The sequence below is a fragment of the Salminus brasiliensis genome, chromosome 25 (genome assembly GCF_030463535.1).
Source record: "Salminus brasiliensis chromosome 25, fSalBra1.hap2, whole genome shotgun sequence".
Taxonomy (NCBI): Eukaryota; Metazoa; Chordata; class Actinopteri; order Characiformes; family Bryconidae; genus Salminus; species Salminus brasiliensis.
The window spans coordinates 2,103,057-2,124,427 of record NC_132902.1 but is presented as its reverse complement, the minus strand read 5'-3'; the positions used below and the strand labels follow the sequence as shown (position 1 = coordinate 2,124,427).

Below are 21,371 nucleotides of genomic sequence, written 5' to 3'. Positions count from 1 at the left end.
GTTTGACCACCCAAGCCTTTTTCCCTGGACAGGGGGGGGGGGGGGGGGACTCTAACAAAAGCATGATAAGCTCAGGTAAAGCAGGTGTCCCAATACTTTTGTCCATTGTGTCCAAGCATTTTTGGGCTACAGTGACACTCTGTGTTAGCAGAGTTGGAATCGGACACTACTGACTTCGCCGGACAGTCCAGCAGCACTGCAGTGAAGTCCGTCCACCCCCCCAAGACAGCAGATACAGCTCATTGGGTAATTATCAGAGCCTTCATAACCTCGGCGTTGAAGGGCAAATTAACCACCTCGAGTTTCAGACTAAATTAGACTGTCGGTTTAAATTAGAGAAATTCCTCCAGACCAAATCAGGCCGTCGATTTAAATGACGGAATTTTCCATTAGACTCATTTAGGCCCGGGATGAGGTTTGATCAGCGTCTGGAGGAAGAAAATAGCCCGAAATCAGCGCCGATTACTTATTAACGCTACGGTCAGAGGGAAGTTTTTTGGCCTTCGGAAGTTGCTTCTCATTGTGGACGGGCAGTAAACCCCTAAATAACGTAAACTGCACAGACAAAAGTATTGGGACACTGCAAATTCACTCATGTTGCGGCATTGCGGCGTTAACGAGATCAGGATGTCGGTGATCACCACTCCAGAAGAACTGGATGGATCATCGTCATGTGGCACAGCTCTTACACCGCTCTAGCGCACGCCTGGCAATAACAGGTTCATCCGGTTGATCTGGCCTATTCTATTGGCAGTACTTGTTTCTCGGTTCTAGGTTCTAGCTATTTTTGAGAAGGAGGAGCAAGCCTGAGGCCCCTCCCCCTTCCTTCGTCTAATGTTCTTAATCGACTTAACCTCTACCTTGTTCACGTGTCTACGGCATGTCTGCGCAACCCTCCACCACCCCGTCACGCCATTCCTGGCTCCACATATCAGAGTAGAGCACCCCAGTCCGAGTTCCCCCGCCTCTCTTACAGTCCGATACCGATTCCTACATAATCTCAGACTTTCCAGACTTTTCGAAACCCGGAGATGCAGTCATCCAACTGAACGAACACACACACACACACACACACACGGACACAGAATTAATGACGCCCTTTAATGAAGAGATTTATAGTTAATATAAATTACACTTAATGAATAGCTCTGTATTCAGTGCAGCCTTAATAGAGGAGTATAAAACACAGGCCCGGGCGAGGCACACGGCCTAAATCCCAGTCCGTCAGTCAGTCAGGGCTCATGTAACCCGAGCTCATCACATAAACACAAGGCTATAACGCTGGACAGGTCAGGAAACCCAGGTCAGGTAAATACATTAAAAAACAACAACAACAACAACAACAGGTAAACAGTGTACATGTATTAATGCCTCAGGCAGCTTGGGGTGGAGTCAGTAATCGAGGCACACTGATGCGCCATATGCTGGTACAGCGTTTTAATAAAATATCATTTCAAGTTCAGTAAATTAAATGAATAAAAACAGGAATGGAATCAGATCCTTCAGTTTAGCTATAAATGAGCGGTCAGCAGATCGGCTGGCGGGGTCAGTGTGGTTAGAGAATGAGGCCTAACAGTTATAAGGTATATTATTAAGCTATTATCTTAATATTTTTTTTATTATTATTATTATTTTCATTTACATTTTTAGATTTTCTTTAAAAATATTAACATTAAATATGATTTTTTATATGAATATTTTAAGAAAATTTAAATATGTAAATAAAATAATAATAAACAAATATTGAGATAATATAAATAAAATAAGCTATAGCAGTTTGAGCTTATAAAAGATGTTGATGCAGATTTTTATGATCGTAATATTTTTTGACTTAATTATTTTTAAAAATTAAGATAATGTAAATTTAAAAATATTCATATAAACTGCATCTACATCTATAAAAGCTCAAACCGCTACAGCTTAAATATAATAATATTAAAAAAATATGATTATTATTATTTTATTTAAAATCTTTATTTATATTATCTTAATATTTTTCTGTTATTGTAATGATTCTTATTTTATTTGAATTACTTAGTTTATTATAGTTTATTTATTGGCAGTAACAAGTTATTCAAGGAAGAATAATGCCATTAATGTATAGGAATTTATTCATTTAAAACGCAAGGCATTGTGGGCCTTTTTTAAAGCCAGAGAGAACGCCATCCACCCACCAACCCAGTAGAGACCAGTTGTGCTCTCTCCGGCTCCGGCTGCTGATGGCAAAGCAGCGCGACCTGGGATTTGAACTCGCGACCCTCGGCCTATCAGAGTCAGAGTCTTCATTTATTCATTTTTTTAATTTATTTAGGACTTAAAAAAGCTCTGCAGCTAGCATCTTGCTAAGCTAAGCCTTGGTGCTTCTCGTCTCGTTACGGCTGGTGGGTGTGTATATACGAGTGTGTTTGCCTTGAGGCTATTCAAGCGTCCAACACTAGATCAGAAGATGAGCTACTTAACATGTATTTAGCCAATTGAGATTGGTGACAGTCCAGATTTTAAACGCGTCTTGGCCGATCAGCTGAACCCAGATTCAGTGACCAATCATAATCGTTGATTTTACATGGGACTACTCCTTTAATGGACGTCACTCATAACCTCGCATGAGGTCAACCATGATGTTTCCGGCTTGGCTTTGTGGGGGCGGTGCTATGCAGCGGGGGTTGAGCAGGAGGCTAGTCTTTCTCAAGGTAAACAAAAGCAAGGAATAAGCAGAACCATGGTGGGTATAATGGGTCCGTTACTGGTTTCGGCTTGACCGCAGAACTTCTGTCCGATGTTCTCAATGTTCTACCAGCTCTGACCGAACCAGAGCGCGAGTCAGGAAAGCAGTAAACTGGGTTTAGGGTCTGGCCTTCAGTTAGTCCGTCAGTTTACTGGTCCAATAAACAAAAAAACACTGTGCTAGTCAGTCTCACGTCACTGTCCAGCTACTGGTCATGTAACGACAAGTGCAACACGGTGGACCTCACCTACTCTTCAGCTGACCACAGCAGACGACCAGCCTGTTGGCAGCCTTCTGTGCACTTTTTCTTATCAAATCTTCATAAATAAGGGCCCCTGGGGCAGTACTTCAAGTTTGCAGCATAGTGCATTTTGTATAAGCTGTATGTCCAAAAGTTTGTAGACACCTGCTCATCGTATCTTGGCCTATCATGGGCATTAATAAGGGCCTGGCAATAAAGGCCCTTTTACTTTTACCCCTCAGCCTCACGAGAGCATCAGGTAAGTCAGGTACTGAGGTTGGATGATTAGTTCTGGTGCTCAAACTCATCCTTGAATGTACTAGATGGAGCTCAATCACTCCTGAGAACTCCCCAGTGTCCCAATACTTTTGTCCATAAAGCGAAAGAATTTCTGCATTGTTCTAAATGAAACTGTAAACCAAGTCATTCCGAGTTGTTCGGGGTCTTAAGAGAAACTTACCCAGTCAGAGTTGTTCACAGTGGTGGTGAACGGACCCACCCATCGGACCTACCTAAGGCTCGAGTCCCCAAAGAAAACGGAAACTTAAAAAAACAAACAAAAAAAAACAAACAAACAAACAAAAAAAACCCGGAACCTAGCGCGCAAAGAAAACAGAGACTAGCGCCCAAAGGAAACAGAGACTAGTCCTTTAAAAAATGGAAACTAGTCCTTAAAGAAAACTGAAACTAACGCCCAAAGAAAACGGAAACTAGTCCTTAAAAAAAAATGGAAACTAGTCCTTAAAGAAAACTGAAACTAACGCCCAAAGAAAACGGAAACTAGCGGCCAAAGAAAACGGAAACTAGCGGCCAAAGAAAACGGAAACTAGCGGCCAAAGAAAACGGAAACTAGCGCCCAAAGGAAACGGAAACTAGCGCCCAAAGGAAACGGAAACTAGTCCTTTAAAAAAAAATGGAAACTAGTCCTTAAAGAAAACTGAAACTAACGCCCAAAGAAAACGGAAACTAGCGGCCAAAGAAAACTGAAACTAGCGCCCAAAGGAAACGGAAACTAGTCCTTTAAAAAAAAATGGAAACTAGTCCTTAAAGAAAACTGAAACTAACGCCCAAAGAAAACGGAAACTAGCGGCCAAAGAAAACGGAAACTAGCGCCCAAAGGAAACGGAAACTAGCGCCCAAAGGAAACGGAAACTAGTCCTTTAAAAAAAATTGGAAACTAGTCCTTAAAGAAAACTGAAACTAACGCCCAAAGAAAACGGAAACTAGCGGCCAAAGAAAACGGAAACTAGCGGCCAAAGAAAACGGAAACTAGCGCCCAAAGGAAACGGAAACTAGCGCCCAAAGGAAACGGAAACTAGCGCCCAAAGGAAACGGAAACTAGCGCCCAAAGGAAACGGAAACTAGCGCCCAAAGGAAACGGAAACTAGTCCTTTAAAAAAAAATGGAAACTAGTCCTTAAAGAAAACTGAAACTAACGCCCAAAGAAAACGGAAACTAGCGGCCAAAAAACGGAAACTAGTCCTTAAAGAAAACTGAAACTAGCGCCCAAAGAAAACGGAAACTAGTCCTTTAAAAAAAAATGGAAACTAGTCCTTAAAGAAAACTGAAACTAACGCCCAAAGGAAACGGAAACTAGTCCTTTAAAAAAAAATGGAAACTAGTCCTTAAAGAAAACTGAAACTAGCGCCCAAAGGAAACGGAAACTAGTCCTTTAAAAAAAAATGGAAACTAGTCCTTAAAGAAAACTGAAACTAACGGCCAAAGAAAACGGAAACTAGCGCCCAAAGGAAACGGAAACTAGTCCTTTAAAAAAAATGTAAACTAGTCCTTTAAAAAAAATGTAAACTAGTCCTTAAAGAAAACTGAAACTAACGCCCAAAGAAAACGGAAACTAGCGGCCAAAGAAAACGGAAACTAGCGGCCAAAGAAAACGGAAACTAGCGCCCAAAGGAAACGGAAACTAGCGCCCAAAGGAAACGGAAACTAGCGCCCAAAGGAAACGGAAACTAGCGCCCAAAGGAAACGGAAACTAGTCCTTTAAAAAAAAATGGAAACTAGTCCTTAAAGAAAACTGAAACTAACGCCCAAAGAAAACGGAAACTAGCGGCCAAAAAACGGAAACTAGTCCTTAAAGAAAACTGAAACTAGCGCCCAAAGAAAACGGAAACTAGTCCTTTAAAAAAAAATGGAAACTAGTCCTTAAAGAAAACTGAAACTAACGCCCAAAGGAAACGGAAACTAGTCCTTTAAAAAAAAATGGAAACTAGTCCTTAAAGAAAACTGAAACTAGCGCCCAAAGGAAACGGAAACTAGTCCTTTAAAAAAAAATGGAAACTAGTCCTTAAAGAAAACTGAAACTAACGGCCAAAGAAAACGGAAACTAGCGCCCAAAGGAAACGGAAACTAGTCCTTTAAAAAAAATGTAAACTAGTCCTTTAAAAAAAATGTAAACTAGTCCTTAAAGAAAACTGAAACTAACGCCCAAAGAAAACGGAAACTAGCGGCCAAAAAAAAAAAAAAGGAAACTAGCGCCCCCAAAAAAACTAAAACTAGCGCCCCAAAAAAACGGAAAACTAGCGGCCAAAAAAAATGGAAACTGGTCCTTACAGAAAACGGAAACTAGCGGCCAAAGGAAACAGAAACTTGTACTTAAAGAACATTACTCCCTAAAGGACAGAAAGTAGTCCTAAAAACCTCGAAAGAAAACGGAAACTAGCGGCCAAAGGAAACAGAAACTTGTACTTAAAGAACATTACTCCCTAAAGGACAGAAAGTAGTCCTAAAAACCTCGAAAGAAAACGGAAACTAGCGCCCAAAAGAATACAAACTATTCCTTAAAGAAAACTGAAACAAGCCCCCAAACAAAATGGAAACTTAAAAATGGAAAACAGAAACTGATCCCCAAACGAAATGTTTTTTTCTTCCATATTCATTTCCATATTTATCATTATATTATCATCGTCAACATTGCAATAAAACGGAGAAGAATCACGTAGGATCACTCTTCAGCTCAGTTAGTAAACAAACTGGCTACAGTCGTGTCGTAGATAACTCCGCGTTCCACTCGCCACCACTGTAAAGAACTCTGAATGACCTCGAAACGTGCAGAACAATCGAAAGCCTCTTCCGAAGTGATATCAACTACTGGCTAAAGCGTACTGGCACCATTCTAGCCGATCCCACGAGAGCAGAGCTCCACTGACCATTATCAATAAAACACTCGGCTTTGAATGGGCTGATCATCCAATTAACTCTAGTTCTCTAATTAGCTATCAGCCCTTCCCACTTAATCACGTCCCAACTGAAATTGCACTGGGGCCCTTCGCAATTAGTTTGTGCTGGAAGGCCCCGGTGAGAGCGTCCCACTCGGGCCGGCAGCATCCAATCAAGCATTTCTAATTATAAACGGAGCGCTGCCGAGAAAACGAGCGCTTGCATGTGTACTGACCGCGTCATCGGTCCAATTACTGGTTATCTGTATAGGTCTGTAATGTCCAGTCCACTTTCACTCTTTTCCTTTACGCCCCCCCCCCCCACCCCCCAACTCTATTCGGGTCATGGCTGCAGGAGCTGCAGGCTGAGGGTCTGGATGACCTCCCTGTTCTCATACAGGTACATCTGCGTCTCCCACAGCATGTCCACCAGCACGGCGTCGCTCACTTCGTCCAGCATCACCTCGGCAGACAGCTGAGGACTCAGCCTGGAGGAGAGACAGAGGTAGGATTAGCAATACGGCAGGATATACCACGTCCGGTCCAGTCCGGTCCGGTCCACTCCCTGAGCAATGGATTACCTGTGATAGTTTATATCGGTCATCTCACACCAGGCTCTGGCTCGGTCTACAGCACAGCCATCTGAGTCAGTGCACTGCAAAAACAAAACAAACAAACAAATAAATAAACAAACAAACAAACTACATACACAAAGATATTTGGCACTTTGCCCATTCCGTGACCATATAGGAGGACTCTACAGTGCATGTACTCTGTTAGCCTCCTTTCACCTCCCTGTTTATCAGTGGTCAGGACCCCACAGGACTGACCACCACAGAGCAGGCAGGTAGGTAGTAGCTGGGTAGTGGGCAGTCAATCTCAGCACTGCAGTGACACTGACTGACCTGGTGGTGGCAGCGGCGGCGAGTGTGTGGATCTGGTGGATCAGACGCAGCAGTGCTGCTGGAGTGTTTAAACACCATGCCTGTCTAGGCGTCCTTCATCAGTGCCCACAGGACGCTGCTGCCCACACTCACCGCCACCACCACCGGGTCAGTCAGCGTCACTGCAGTGCTGAGAATGACCCACCACCCAAATACTACCTACCTACCTACCTGCCTGCTCTGTGGTCAATGGTCAGTCCTGTGGGGTTCTGACCATTGAAGAACAAAAAGGGTGAAAGCAGGTGGTGCGTGTGCGTGTGTGTGTGTGTACTTACACAGTCCACCAGCATCTTGCCCAGTTCTTTGACCCCTACGAAGCTTTTGGCCAGTTCCAGAGGGTTGGATGGTCGGAACACGTCCACGGAATTCACCACCACCTGTGGAGGTTTGCCTGTGCCTAGAGACACCACCACACCCAGCTTGCACACCTCCTCCCCTCGACCCTGAAACACACACACACACACACACACACACACACACTATTTGTTTACGTTACCATGGCAACTCAAGCCCATGTATAGATTGCAAGCCGTCCTGCATGCCTCCTCGTCCCTCCCGTCCGGACAGCGGATCTCCCAGGCTGGACTTGAGGGCTCGGCAGGTCACTCAGAAAGGGCGGAGCAGTGTCAGCTCTGCGATTGCTCCGTACATTTACACTGAGGGCCCGAGGAGCCCGATTCACTTCATCAGAGAGAAAACTAACCCAGATTTAGGTTCCCAGGGGCCGTAATGGTGGTCAGATTCAGTGGAAGCAGTGTGTGAGCAGGGTGCAGTGTCCGATACCTGAGTCTTCAGAGCTTTGTTATAGTGGTGGACCTCAGTCATCGCATCCAGCGTCGGGTTGTTGGCCAACAGCCCTCCGTCCAGGAAGCGCCCCATTGGCCGAAAGTAGGTGGGGGCGGCGCCGCTGGAGCGGGCGGCACGCCACACTACCTGCTCTGAGAGCGAGAGAAAGAGCGCGAGCGAGAGAAAAAGAGAGAGAGATATGAGAACCTGATACACATCATACACATGGAACCTTATTAGGGTTCCAGATGCTGTGCGGTATTACATCACTTTCACCAAGTGCGTGTCTCTCTCCCTCGCTCGCTCGCTCGCTCGCTCGTGTGCGGTGACCCTTTCTCCATTCTCTCTTGCTCACTCTCTCTCTCTCTCTCTCTCACACACACCTTCATCTGTCACCTTTCTACGCTTTCTGAGAGGCTCCCGAGTGTATCCCACTATCAACACATCCTCATCCTCCCAGCCTGCAAGAGTAACACGGACACTGAGATGCTACACACACACACACACACACACAGAAATACAGTACATACAGTTTGGGCACTTGGAGAAGCAAGACTCATATTATATGTAGAGGGATGTTGCTTGTTTAAATAGGTAAACAAACAAGTAAACAAACTCTCATCATCCTGACTGATCAATCATTCCCTGATTAAAGTGATCATTGGCCGTTATTCTCCATAGCAACAGGCATTCATTCTGGAGTTACCTCAGTCTATCTAGGACGGTTTTCGCCAGAAGGGGGCGACAAAGCCATGAATAACTGAAAAGCTGTAGGTGTGTGTGTGTGTGTGTGTCTGCACAGAGTGTAGAAAATAAATGCAGTATGTGCTGTAGCGCCCCCTAAAGACAGATCTAGGTATTTTTTGAAGATGAGACTAAGTGTGTGTGTGTGTGTGTGTGTGTGTGTTTTACCTTCCGGTACAGTAAGTGGTTGAAAGGTGGCGGTAGAAGCGTATGGGGGGTCTCTGGTCAGGGTGGGCGGTGCGTAGTTTCTGAAAATGTGCAGCTCCCCCGGGTGCCTGTCCGCCAGAACACTGGTGACCATCACCCTGAGAGAGAGAGAGAGAGAGAGAGAGAGAGAGAGAGAGAGAGAGAAAGACAGAGAAAAAGAGAGACAGACAGAAAGACAGAGAGAAAAGGGGAGAGAGAGAGAGAAAGACAGAGAAAAAGAGAGACAGACAGAAAGACAGAGAAAAGGGGAGAGAGAGAGAGAGAGAGAGAGAGTGAGTAAGACAGAGACAGAGAGAGAGAGAGAGAGAGAGAAAGACAGAGAGAAAGAGAGACAGACAGAAAGACAGAGAGAAAAGGGGAGAGAGAGAGAGTAAGACAGAGAGAAAGAGAGACAGACAGAAAGACAGAGAGAAAAGGGGAGAGAGAGAGAGAAAGACAGAGAGAGAAAGACAGAGAGAGAGAGAATTAGAAACACTACAAACATTACAAAAATTCAGAATAAGGGAACGAACACACACACACACACACACACACACACACACACACACACACACACACATCACAGTACTTGGGGTGTTGAACGTCGGTCATCTTGGTGTTCTCTCCAAACTCCTTCTTCAGAAAGTCCTCCAGGGGGGCCGACTCGTACGGCCTGGACCCCTTAAACACCTGCTCCTTCATCCGGAAGTACAGACACCGCAGATACTCCATTGACTTCCCTACACACACACACACACACACACACACACACACACACATTTACGTAACGTAAAGGTAATAAAATCGTAAGCAGAAGGTCAGTTACTTACTGGCCACTTTACTGGAAACACCTACTTCGTAGCGCCACCTGGCTAGTATACACCTAGCAGTGTGTGTGTTTCTGGTATGAGTGCACCGAGTCTCTACGTCAGGGTGGCTGCTGTGCTGGGACCGGTCCACCACCCCAACACTATCTGGTCAACAGTGGTCCGGGGGTGAGAAGCTGACCAGTGGTCAGTGGAATAGAGGGGGCTGGTACGTGCATATAGGATACTAGGCCTGTTACTGGTCCATAGCCCAACAGCATAAAGGTAGGTGTTTCGGATAAAATGGCCAGTTTAAAACACACACACACACACACACACACACCGTGAACTATAGCCAGGGCCAGAATGCCGCCGGTGCTGGTTCCAGCCACCCAGTCGAAGAGCTCTCTGATTGGCCGACCTGACGCTTTCTCCAATGCAATCAACAGCTGGATCAGAACCAAGCCCTTAATGCCTCCTCCATCCAGACACAGCAGTCTGTCCATCCTACAGGGAGAGGGCGCAAGTGTTCAAGATTGGGACACATCAAAAGGTCTGGCGCACACTTTTATTATTATTAATAATAATAATAATAATAATAATACATTTTAACCCACCTCCGGCCTCCTGCTTTCAGCCCATCCACCTCCATGTGACCTCGGCTCATGGCGGAGAGGGCAGCAGCCGTGTACATGATGTCATCAAACCCTGCCAGCCAATCACAGGTGAGAAATCAGGCCGAAAGTCAAATTCTTAGCCTTACTCTTGTAAACACAGTAGGAACCTCCTGTTCCTGCTAGTTAGCAGCTTGTGCTGAAACAAACTTCCTGGAGGGAGAACGGTTCTGAAAGGCTGAGAAAAGGAAGAAATCAATCTAGCAGGAGAAATGGTAAACGTCAGGCAGTCCCAATAACATTTCACCTTGGGCTATAAAACAAAACAAACAAAAAAACACGTTAATTAAACATGCAGCAGGGATCAGACATGCAGGAGATCTGCCACAGTAAAACTCACAGTAAGGGAATAGTTCAGCAAAAAACAGTGCTAGAACCCTGTCGAATGCCACTAAGCAGCTCAAGGCCCGGTTTTCCGGTTCAGATCTTCTTAACTCTGGAAGCAGCAGTGGAAACATCCAAGCTGTGATGTCCAGTCACTCCGACAGTAGACCTGGAAACGTCCGAGCTGTGATGCAGAGCCACTCTGCAAGCAGACTTGTGAAACATCCACCGTGCTGTAGACTCACTCTGCCAGAAATTCATGGAAACATCCAAGCTGCAATGTAGTGTCACTCCGGCAACAGGCCGTGGAAACATCTGAGCCGGGATGTAGACTCACACCGGTGGCGGTCCATGGAAACAGCCGAGCTGCGATGTAGAGTCACTCCGGCATTAGGGCTGTGGAAACATCTGAGCCGGGATGTAGACTCACACCGGTGGCGGTCCATGGAAACAGCCGAGCTGCGATGTAGAGTCACTCCGGCATTAGGGCTGTGGAAACATCCAAGCTGCAATGTAGAGTCACTCCGGCAGCAGGCCGTGGAAACATCTGAGCCGGGATGTAGGCTCACTCTGGCGGCGGTCCATGGAAACATCCAAGCTGCAATGTAGAGTCACTCCGTCATTAGGGCTGTGGAAACATCCAAGCTGCAATGTAGAGTCACTCCGGCAGCAGGCCGTGGAAACATATGAGCCAGGATGTAGAGTCACTCCAGCATTAGGACTGTGGAAACATCCAAGCTGCAATGTGGAGTCACTCCGGCAGCAGGCCGTGGAAACATATGAGCCAGGATGTAGAGTCACTCTGGCATTAGGACCGTGGAAACATATGAGCCAGGATGTAGGCTCATTCTGGCGGCAGTCCATGGAAACATCCGGGCCGCGATGTAGAAGCACTCTGGCAACAGGCCATGGAAAAATCTGAGCCGGGATGTAGACTCACTCTGGTGGCGGTCCATGGAAACATCCGAGCTGCGATGTAGAGTCACTCCGGCGGCCGGACTAGGAAAACACCCGAGCCACGATGTAAAGTCACTCCGGCAGCAAACTGTGGTCACATTCACACCCATTCCTGCAGCAGGCTATGGACAATTCTGAACCATGACATAGACACCATGTAGGCCTGGAAAACATCCAAGTTGCGATGTAGCAGCAGCAGACCTGGGAAACCTCATAGGTTCAATGTGGAGGGTGGACAATTTAATGTGGGAAAAGTCACTTTTGCGCATGTGGACTGAGGCGGACCCGTAATGAACTGGACTGGACTGCTACGTCCACCTCTTGATAGCCACGTTAGCCTCTAAGCTAACAGTACTAATGAAGCTATATGCGGACACTACACATCTGGCGCAACTGTAACTGTGGAAAAGGTGGAAATTCGATTTTTGCTGAACAAGTCCTTTGAGGAAAGGGATGAAGCTTTGTGTGTGAAAGCGTGAAGCAGGAGGGTTCTAGACTCAGAGGGAGTTCAGGGTTTGGGGTTTTACCTATGGCAGGAGGTGGAGCTCTCCTCATGCTGGGGAGCGGGATGTCGGGGGACAGCGGAGGGTGACAGCGTTCCACCCCGACACTACACAGCATCTTTAACAACACCTTACGGTTCGGGCCTTAAACGTAAAGCCACGGGTTAATGAGTCCAAACCGTGCACACACACATACACACACACACACACATACACACACACACACACATACACACACACACACACACACCAAAGAGAGAGAGTAGAGATAGACAGAGAGAGAGAGAGGATCAATGGAATGAGTGTGAGAGTACAAATCCAAAACATGCAAATACTGGTATTCAGGGTTTCCAAGCCTTAACCTGCCCATTAAGCCTTTCATAATTAAAGGGGAAGTCTGGCAAACAATCAAATACACCCAATTCGACATTTACCTCAGATATAGTCAACCAAGCAAGACAGGTCTGGGGTCCAAAGTTTGCCTCTTTAGTTCGGCGCTCAAACGATGAGCCACGACGTAAAGCGACTCTGGCGGCCGGATTAGGAAAGCATCCGAGCCACGACGTAAAGCGAGTCTGGCGGCCGGACTAGGAAAGCATCCGAGCCACGACGTAAAGCGAGTCTGGCGGCCGGACTAGGAAAGAATCCGAGCCACAATGTAAAGCGAGTCTGGCATCCGGATTAGGAAAGCATCCGAGCCACGATGTAAAGCGACTCTGGCGGCCGGACTAGGAGAGCATCCGAGCCACGATGTAAAGCGAGTCTGGCAGCCGGATTAGGAAAGCATCCGAGCCACGACGTAAAGCGACTCTGGCGGCCGGACTAGGAAAGCATCCGAGCCACGATGTAAAGCGAGTCTGGCAGCCGGACTAGGAAAGCATCCGAGCCACGACGTAGAGCGACTCTGGCGGCCGGACTAGGAGAGCATCCGAGCCACGATGTAAAGCGAGTCTGGCAGCCGGATTAGGAAAGCATCCGAGCCACGACGTAAAGCAACTCTGGCGGCCGGATTAGGAAAGCATCCGAGCCACGATGTAAAGCGAGTCTGGCAGCCGGACTAGGAGAGCATCCGAGCCACATGCAGAGTGACTCCGGCACCAAAACTGACTTAAGTTGGTTTGCATCATTAGCCTTGTAAGAGTCAAACTTCAGACATTGAAAACATCTTGGCTAAAAGTGAAAAATGTGTAATTTGATGTCCCACTGAACTTTCCCTTTAAGACCAGCAAAAAGTATGACGCCAATCAAATTTGAAGGAAATTAAGGAAAGCTTGGAAACCCTGGAAAAGTCTGCACTGTGAGTAATGTACCATGAATTACAATATTTATAATGGCTTATAAACACTGTATTACACGATAACTGTAATTAGCATTACATGCTAATTTGTTATTTTTTTTTACATGCCTCATAAAGTTATGCAAAAGCCCTCTAGAACATTCCGGAACTCCTTCCCAGCGTACACATACATCCCTGACCCCTCACCCTTGCTGGTGCGGGCTGCGATGAGGCCCGGCGTCTCCCCCAGGTCGTTATGGATCTCCACGTCGGCTCCGAAGACTATCAGAGCTTTGATCAGATCCATGTGGTCCAGCTGCGGCACAAGCACACGGACAAAGCCATGCTTAGAATGCGAGATGCTAGGCTAATGTCGCTAACATACACTGGGCTTGAGCGGTCAGCAATCTCAGCTCCGTCCAAAAGCTTCTACGTTTATTTGTTCCGGACGCTCTACGCAAAGCTACGTAAACCAGAACCGGGGATGCTAGGCTAACGTCGCTAACGAACACTGCTAGCCTACCTTCATGGCCAGGTGCAGTGCCGTGTTGCCATCCTCGCCCTTAATGTTGGGGTCAGCCCCGTGAGTGAGCAGCGTCATGGCTGCCTCAAAGCGCCCCCTCTTGGTCAGGATGTGCAGTGGACTCTCGCCGGTCTTGCTGAGGTAGTTCACGTTGCAGTCGCGGTCCAGCAACAGGCGGCTCATCTGCAGACGACACGCATAGTCCATCAGCTCCACTGACCATACAGGGGCACTGAAGAACATACAGGGTGAGATTGACTGCAGTGTGGTCAGTGGAGCTGCTGGAAGGGGCCCAGTGCAATCCAAACCAGGGGCGGTCACAATATTCTGATATGACCATGTGTGTGTGTGTGTGTGTGTGTGTGTGTGAGCACCACAGCTGACCGTGTGCTTTTACTACTCTATCTGTAGAGAGCTGCTGACCTCAGCTGTCTTGGCCCAGTGGAGTGGGGTTCCCCCATACACAGGGTCCTCCGCTTGCAGCTGGGCGGGATTAGCAGCCAGAATAGCCTCGGCGCAGCTAGAGAGAGACGGAGAGACAAAGCATGGGCAGCATGGACAAATCCTCAGCCATACACATTACCCGTCTGACACGCCCACCGCAGGCGCAGTCCAATCACAGAGCCCGTTGGTCATGGTCACAATGCTAACGGTAGCCAAGTTGTGCTGACCTACCTATCAGCTTCCACTCTCTGGCCACTTTATTAGAAACACCTACCTTGTGGTTCGAAATCACTGGCCACTTTATTAGAAACGCCCACCCTGTGGTTCGAACTCTCTGGCCACTTTATTAGAAACACCTACCTTGTGGTTCGAACTCTCTGGCCACTTTATTAGAAACACCTACCTTCAGCTTCCATTCAATGGCCACTTTATTAGAAACGCCTACCATGTGGTTCGAAATCACTGGCCACTTTATTAGAAACGCCCACCCTGTGGTTCGAAATCACTGGCCACTTTATTAGAAACACCTACCTTGTGGTTCGAAATCACTGGCCACTTTATTAGAAACGCCCAAACTGTGGTTCGAAATCACTGGCCACTTTATTAGAAACACCTACCTTCAGCTTCCAGTCAATGGCCACTTTATTAGAAACGCCTACCTTGTGGTTCGAAATCACTGGCCACTTTATTAGAAACGCCCACCCTGTGGTTCGAAATCACTGGCCACTTTATTAGAAACACCTACCTTGTGGTTCGAAATCACTGGCCACTTTATTAGAAACGCCCAAACTGTGGTTCGAAATCACTGGCCACTTTATTAGAAACACCTACCTTCAGCTTCCAGTCAATGGCCACTTTATTAGAAACGCCTACCTTGTGGTTCAAAATCACTGGCCACTTTATTAGAAACGCCTACCTTGTGGTTCGAAATCACTGGCCACTTTATTAGAAACGCCCACCCTGTGGTTCGAAATCACTGGCCACTTTATTAGAAACGCCCACCCTGTGGTTCGAAATCACTGGCCACTTTATTAGAAACGCCCACCCTGTGGTTCGAAATCACTGGCCACTTTATTAGAAACGCCTACCTTCAGCTTCCAGTCAATGGCCACTTTATTAGAAACGCCTACCTTGTGGTTCAAAATCACTGGCCACTTTATTAGAAACGCCTACCATGTGGTTCGAAATCACTGGCCACTTTATTAGAAACGCCCACCCTGTGGTTCGAAATTACTGGCCACTTTATTAGAAACACCCACCCTGTGGTTCGAAATCACTGGCCACTTTATTAGAAACGCCCACCCTGTGGTTCGAAATCACTGGTCACTTTATTGGAAACACCTACTCTATAGTTACAGAGTGGGTCAACCAACCAAAAATACCGGCCAATAGCGGCTTAGCGTAGCATAGCAACACCTTAGCAACCACACATTATTATTATAATTAAGTGCATATCGTGATCATTGTCCAACCCTTCTTCATTTCTAAGGACTAAACAGATACGCTAACATACTTTTCAGACAGCCATATGTAAATAGCCCCTGCTCTGATTGGCTTCTCACTCAATAAGCAGTTCGGCCTGTAACGCTACTTATAACTTCAGTATGAGTGGGTGGGGCTAAACAGCTGGAGGCTAAATATGCGTAGATACTGTGTGAACGTGCTGATTTTCGTGACCCCTTTCCTCACCCCCTCTCGCTGTACTTCATGGCCGTGTGGATGGGGTAGCCTGCGCCCCCGATGATGTCACAGCAGGCCCCGCCTCCCATCAGTGCCTTGGCGGTCTCCACCTTTCCCAGACGACAAGCCACGTGCAGCGGCGTTTCCCCGGCAACGTTGACCTCGTTGATCCCCGCGCACATCTGAGAGCACAGCACCTGTGAAGGTGCAACAGAGTAGCATTTATAAAGTGGCCACTTTATTAGAAACGCCTACCCTCAGCTTCCACTCTCTGGCCACTTTATTAGAAACGCCTACCTTGTGGTTCAAACTCTCTGGCCACTTTATTGGAAACGCCTACCTTGTGGTTCGAACTCTCTGGCCACTTTATTAGAAACGCCTACCTTCAGCTTCCACTCACTGGCCACTTTATTAGAAACGCCTACCTTCAGCTTCCACTCACTGGCCACTTTATTAGAAACGCCTACCCTCAGCTTCCACTCACTGGCCACTTTATTAGAAACGCCTACCCTCAGCTTCCACTCTCTGGCCACTTTATTAGAAACGCCTACCCTCAGCTTCCACTCTCTGGCCACTTTATTAGAAACGCCTACCTTCAGCTTCCACTCACTGGCCACTTTATTAGAAACGCCCACCTTCAGCTTCCACTCATTGGCCACTTTATTAGAAACGCCTACCTTGTGGTTCGAACTCTCTGGACACTTTATTAGAAACGCCTACCTTCAGCTTCCACTCACTGGCCACTTTATTAGAAACGCCCATCTTGTGGTTCGAACTCTCTGGACACTTTATTAGAAACGCCCACCTTCAGCTTCCACTCACTGGCCACTTTATTAGAAACGCCTACCTTGTGGTTCGAACTCTCTGGACACTTTATTAGAAACGCCTACCTTCAGCTTCCACTCACTGGCCACTTTATTAGAAACGCCCATCTTGTGGTTCGAACTCTCTGGACACTTTATTAGAAACGCCTACCTTCAGCTTCCACTCACTGGCCACTTTATTAGAAACGCCTAACTTGTGGTTCGAACTCTCTGGCCACTTTATTAGAAACGCCCATCTTGTGGTTCGAACTCACTGGCCACTTTATTAGAAACGCCTACCTTCAGCTTCCACTCACTGGCCACTTTATTAGAAACGCCTAACTTGTGGTTCGAACTCTCTGGCCACTTTATTAGAAACGCCTACCTTCAGCTTCCACTCACTGGCCACTTTATTAGAAACACCTACTCTATAGGTGTCCAGTTACAGAGTGGGTCGACCAACCAAAAATACCGGCCAATAGCAGCTTCCGGTTCAGGAACTGACCACCGATAAAGGGTTGGAGGTCGGCTAACGCAGACCGGGCATCACTCGAGCCTCACCTCTACGATGGCGGCGGAGTCCTGCTTGGCTGCGCAGTGCATGGGCGTGTCCCCGTTCTTGTCCTTGATGTCGGTGCGAGCCTGGCACTCCTCCAGCAGCTCCCGGACGCACCCTGCCTCGCTCCTCTCGCACGCGACGTGCAGCGGCGTCTGGCCCTGAGCGTCCCGCATGTTCATCTGGCTGCAGCCGAGGGGGAGAGGCAAGGCCACAGGTCAATAATGGTGGAGCTGCAGGAGGAGAACCTCCAGGGTAGAACCTATAGAGTCATACTAGCGTAGAACCCTGCTTCTGGATCTCTCAGCTTGTCCAGAAATGCATGTGGACAGCTGCCTGTCCATGAGGGGGCGCTAAGAGCGTGATTTGCACTTCCTAACTGTAGGGGGAGCCCTGGAGCTAACAATACCACTTCTCCCACAATGCTGCTTTAAGTAATCTTAAACCAGCTGACACAATCCGTATGACCTCAGCGTGAATGGGCGGGGCTAATCTGACGGTCCAGTTCTCGGTCAGCGTAACCCTTGACCGCTCACCTTAAAACATAGTTGTGCTTCAGGCAGTCCCGCAGGCCAGTATCCACGGCGATGTGGGCGGAGCTCCAGTCTGGGTGGTTCCGCAGGCAGTCCACGATTGGCTGGAACGTCTCTGCTTTGAGCGGAGGGCGGAGCGTTTCGTAAAACGGGCGGAGCTTCAAACTATACTGGGGAAACCAGTTCATGGCATCTTCCTCCGACGCCACCTGGAACAACCTGAGGAAGAGGAGGAGGTTAGGTACAGAATGCGGCAGCCCCAAGCTAACGTGCTAGCCCCAAGCTAATGCATCAAATGAATGCTCCACCCAAGCTAATGTGCTAGCCTCAAGCTAATGAGTCAACCCCAAGCTAATGCTCTGCCCTAAACTAATGCACTAACTGTGAGCTAATGTGATAGCCCTGAACGTATGTACTAACCACAAGCTAATGTGCTAGCCTCAAGCTAATGTGCCAGGCCCAAGGTAGAACTACAAAACTTTAAGCTAATGTGTCAGCCCTAAACTAATGAACTAAGAGCAAGCTAATGCGCTAGCCCTAAGCTAATGAGTCAACCCCAAGCTAATGCTCTGCCCTGAACGTATGTACCAACCACAAGCTAATGCTCTAGCTCCAAGCTAATGACTCAATCTTGAGCTAATGGGTCAGCCCTAAAGCCCCCTAAGACACAAACTGCAAGCTAATGTGCTAGCCCTGAACTTACGCGCTAGCCCCAAGCTAATATGCTAGCATTAGCTTGTGGTTGGTACAAACACTGGGGCGTATGTCAGGCTGGCCGGACGAGACAAGGACCTTCTGTGATGAAGCTGAGAACCAGAGCGCCGCGGCAGTCTTGTGACGGGCACCCGGTCAGGAGCCTCACGGCCTCAATCAGCGAGGCAGGACGCGGTCAGCTGGAGCCAGGCCTTACGGTCAACAGCCACCCAATTCTTCTCAGCCACGAGAGCTTAGGCTACAGATGGTTGTGGGTTCGATACCCCCTTGAGCAAGACCTCTCCCTGCCCCCTGCCCCCTGCCATTCCACCGGTGTCCAGCTAGACCTGGCCGCCCATAGCTCTGACCGACTACATCTGGGTGGAGCGCTTGGTGCAGTGCAGTGACCGGCCTGTGACCCCGTGACCTTAGGAACGCTCACCTCAACGCCATGGACGAGCTCTCCGGCAGGAGCAGGACGCAGTCCCAGGACTGGCTGGAGGCGTTCCTGTACAGCAGCATCCTCCCCTCCTGCTTCAGCCGCACTTTGCCGCTGTACTCCGACAGCTGGACGTCCCGCACGCGGTACGGGTTGCTGAACAGGCTGGACACCGAGGTGACGGTGTCCAAGATGCGGCCTAGGAAATTCTGCATTCTGACCTGGGTGGAGAAAAAAGGATGGAGAGAGACCGAGAGACAGACAGACAGACAGAGAGAGAGAGAGAGGGGGGGGGTCAGAGGAGACCAGCTTCGGCCTGTTGAGTAGTAGACCGGTCACTCAGGGCTGATTAAGGGGGGCGGGAGGGGGGGGGGGCAAAGGTCCTGAATGGTCAAAGGTTACTGATATGAGGGTCTTCTCGAAGTACAATACTGCAGACGGCTGTCAAACACTACACTACCCCCCCTCCCCCTCCCCTTCCCCTTCCCCTTCCCCTAAAGCTGACGTACTACTACAAGCCGGAAGAACTACAAGTACGGGTCGCCACACGGCTCGGTCCTGGCGTTGCGTTTATCCGTCTGACATCGAGAAACTGAAGTAACGTGAAGCCTTATAACCGAAAGTGCTCCCAAACAGCGGCAGTCAGCACGCAGTCGACTCGTACCAGTCAAACGAATGTCGTACAATGTAAACCCGACATTTTCGGGACATTTTCGGGGACATTTTCGTCCATTTCCCCCTAAAACCGCGAGCCCATTCTGAGCACGGGGCAAAAACACTCGCTCCAACCGTCAACACCGAGCTCAAAACGCCCTGCAAACGCCTTTCCCCGCCACTGTACACTCTCTCTGACCCTAAAAACAGCCCCCCACTGCCGGCTTCACCTCAAGTCCGGCTCCTCGGCCGCCCCGCGTTAACACACCAAGCCTCCCCGCTGACTTTTTGACGGGACATCAACAACCATGATTCCCCTTCAACCGAACCACCCTCACGGCCGACTGGCGTGTGCTTTACCCAATGAGCTGGCGAGGAAGTGCTCCCGGCCTCGCAGCTCCGCCAATCAGCGGCGCGTATCTGGCAGCAAAAGGCGGGACTATCGAAGAGCATCGTCTGCGCGTCTGCGTCGCTTTGCCGGAGCTTAGCTTAGCATGAGGCAAAAAAACACAACAACAAAACCCACAATAAACAGCTTGATGGCACAAAAATATATATTAATATACAAAAATAATACATTAAATAAATAATAAATTATATCACACGGTATCATGCATTTATTTAATGCATTTATTTAAAATGGATTTACGAAGCTAGCTGCCGAAGTACATTTACTAAATAAAAGTCCCAGGCAAAGCAGGAACACGAGTTTTTTTTTTTAATATAAAGAAATAAATAAAGTAAACATATTAAAAATATCCACACAAATATAATAAAAAAAAGTACTTAAAAAAAAAGTGAGTTTGTGTGTCCAGGCTTTACTTTATTTCTTCAACCCACAAACGATGTCATCGGCTTTTATTGTTTAAATTGTTTTTATCTGCGCATTATGTTGTAATTTAATTGTAATTAAATTTGCACTTTTGTTAGATTTTTGTATTCGAGCCCCTCCACCGTTGCTAAGTCCCTGCACCACGTGACTCCTCTTCTCTCCCGGGCTGGTGATGTTTCAATTCGATTCATTCGATTCATTCGATTCATTCGTTCACGGGTTCGGAACGTTTCATCCGACTCAACGATTCATTGATTCACAAATTTTCATAAACTTTACAACTTTATCAAGTGTGCAGAAATAAACATCACAGGAATGTCATTTAATTCTAAAAAGCTGATTTAAATATGTTTCGCCATGATTTTATGAACTTTATTATATTAAATCTGTATTTCATAATGAATCAGCCTTTAACACGGACGTGAGTGAGTTTTGAGAGGCATGTTACGATGTAGTATTTAACAATGATATAAATGACATAAAATCATCTGAATCCAGCAAATATAAACATTATGACGATACAACAGTGTTTATTTACGACGACTGTCTGAGCTATAATTTTAAACTTATAATAAAAATAAACAAAATAATACAAATCAACAATTTAAATAAAGTTCAAACATACATGAGCATATTTCCATGTAACGATTAGCTGCCTCGAATAAAAAAAAAAGTTCGATTCTATTGTGACACATGAATCGGCTCAATCTGTTCACTGAAAAGTACATCGTGTATTTTCTGATTTTTTACTATTTTACGATAAATATTTGAACTTCCTTCGAATCGTTCAGCCTTCAGAACAGATATACACACTGAACATGCTACAAATGGCAAGTTAAGAAGGTCATTCTGTGGCGTTTTATGGTTTTATGACC

The 21,371-nt window shown here is 47.3% G+C and overlaps 1 protein-coding gene across 3 annotated transcripts; it reads right to left on the bottom strand.

The window, feature by feature from the left end:
* Positions 1-1,914: 1,914 nt before the first annotated feature.
* Positions 1,915-19,992, bottom strand: pla2g6 (phospholipase A2, group VI (cytosolic, calcium-independent)). 3 transcript variants are annotated; one of them, XM_072671436.1, is made up of 17 exons: positions 19,895-19,992; positions 19,014-19,231; positions 17,882-18,097; positions 17,351-17,531; positions 15,996-16,183; positions 14,286-14,382; positions 13,863-14,045; positions 13,547-13,655; positions 12,088-12,207; positions 10,223-10,313; positions 9,949-10,112; positions 9,389-9,539; positions 8,782-8,918; positions 7,867-8,021; positions 7,359-7,526; positions 6,721-6,794; positions 1,915-6,627 (listed from the first exon to the last, which is right to left on the bottom strand). In XM_072671436.1, exons 2-17 carry the CDS (start codon positions 19,223-19,225, stop codon positions 6,483-6,485), a joined length of 2,391 nt encoding a protein of 796 aa, XP_072527537.1. In that variant the 5' UTR covers positions 19,226-19,231; positions 19,895-19,992; the 3' UTR covers positions 1,915-6,482. The 3 variants fall into 3 exon arrangements, with proteins under 3 accessions (XP_072527537.1, XP_072527536.1, XP_072527538.1); XM_072671435.1 differs by having other exon boundaries at positions 19,014-19,992; XM_072671437.1 differs by lacking the exon at positions 12,088-12,207 and having other exon boundaries at positions 19,014-19,992.
* Between the last annotated feature and the right edge of the window lie 1,379 nt (positions 19,993-21,371).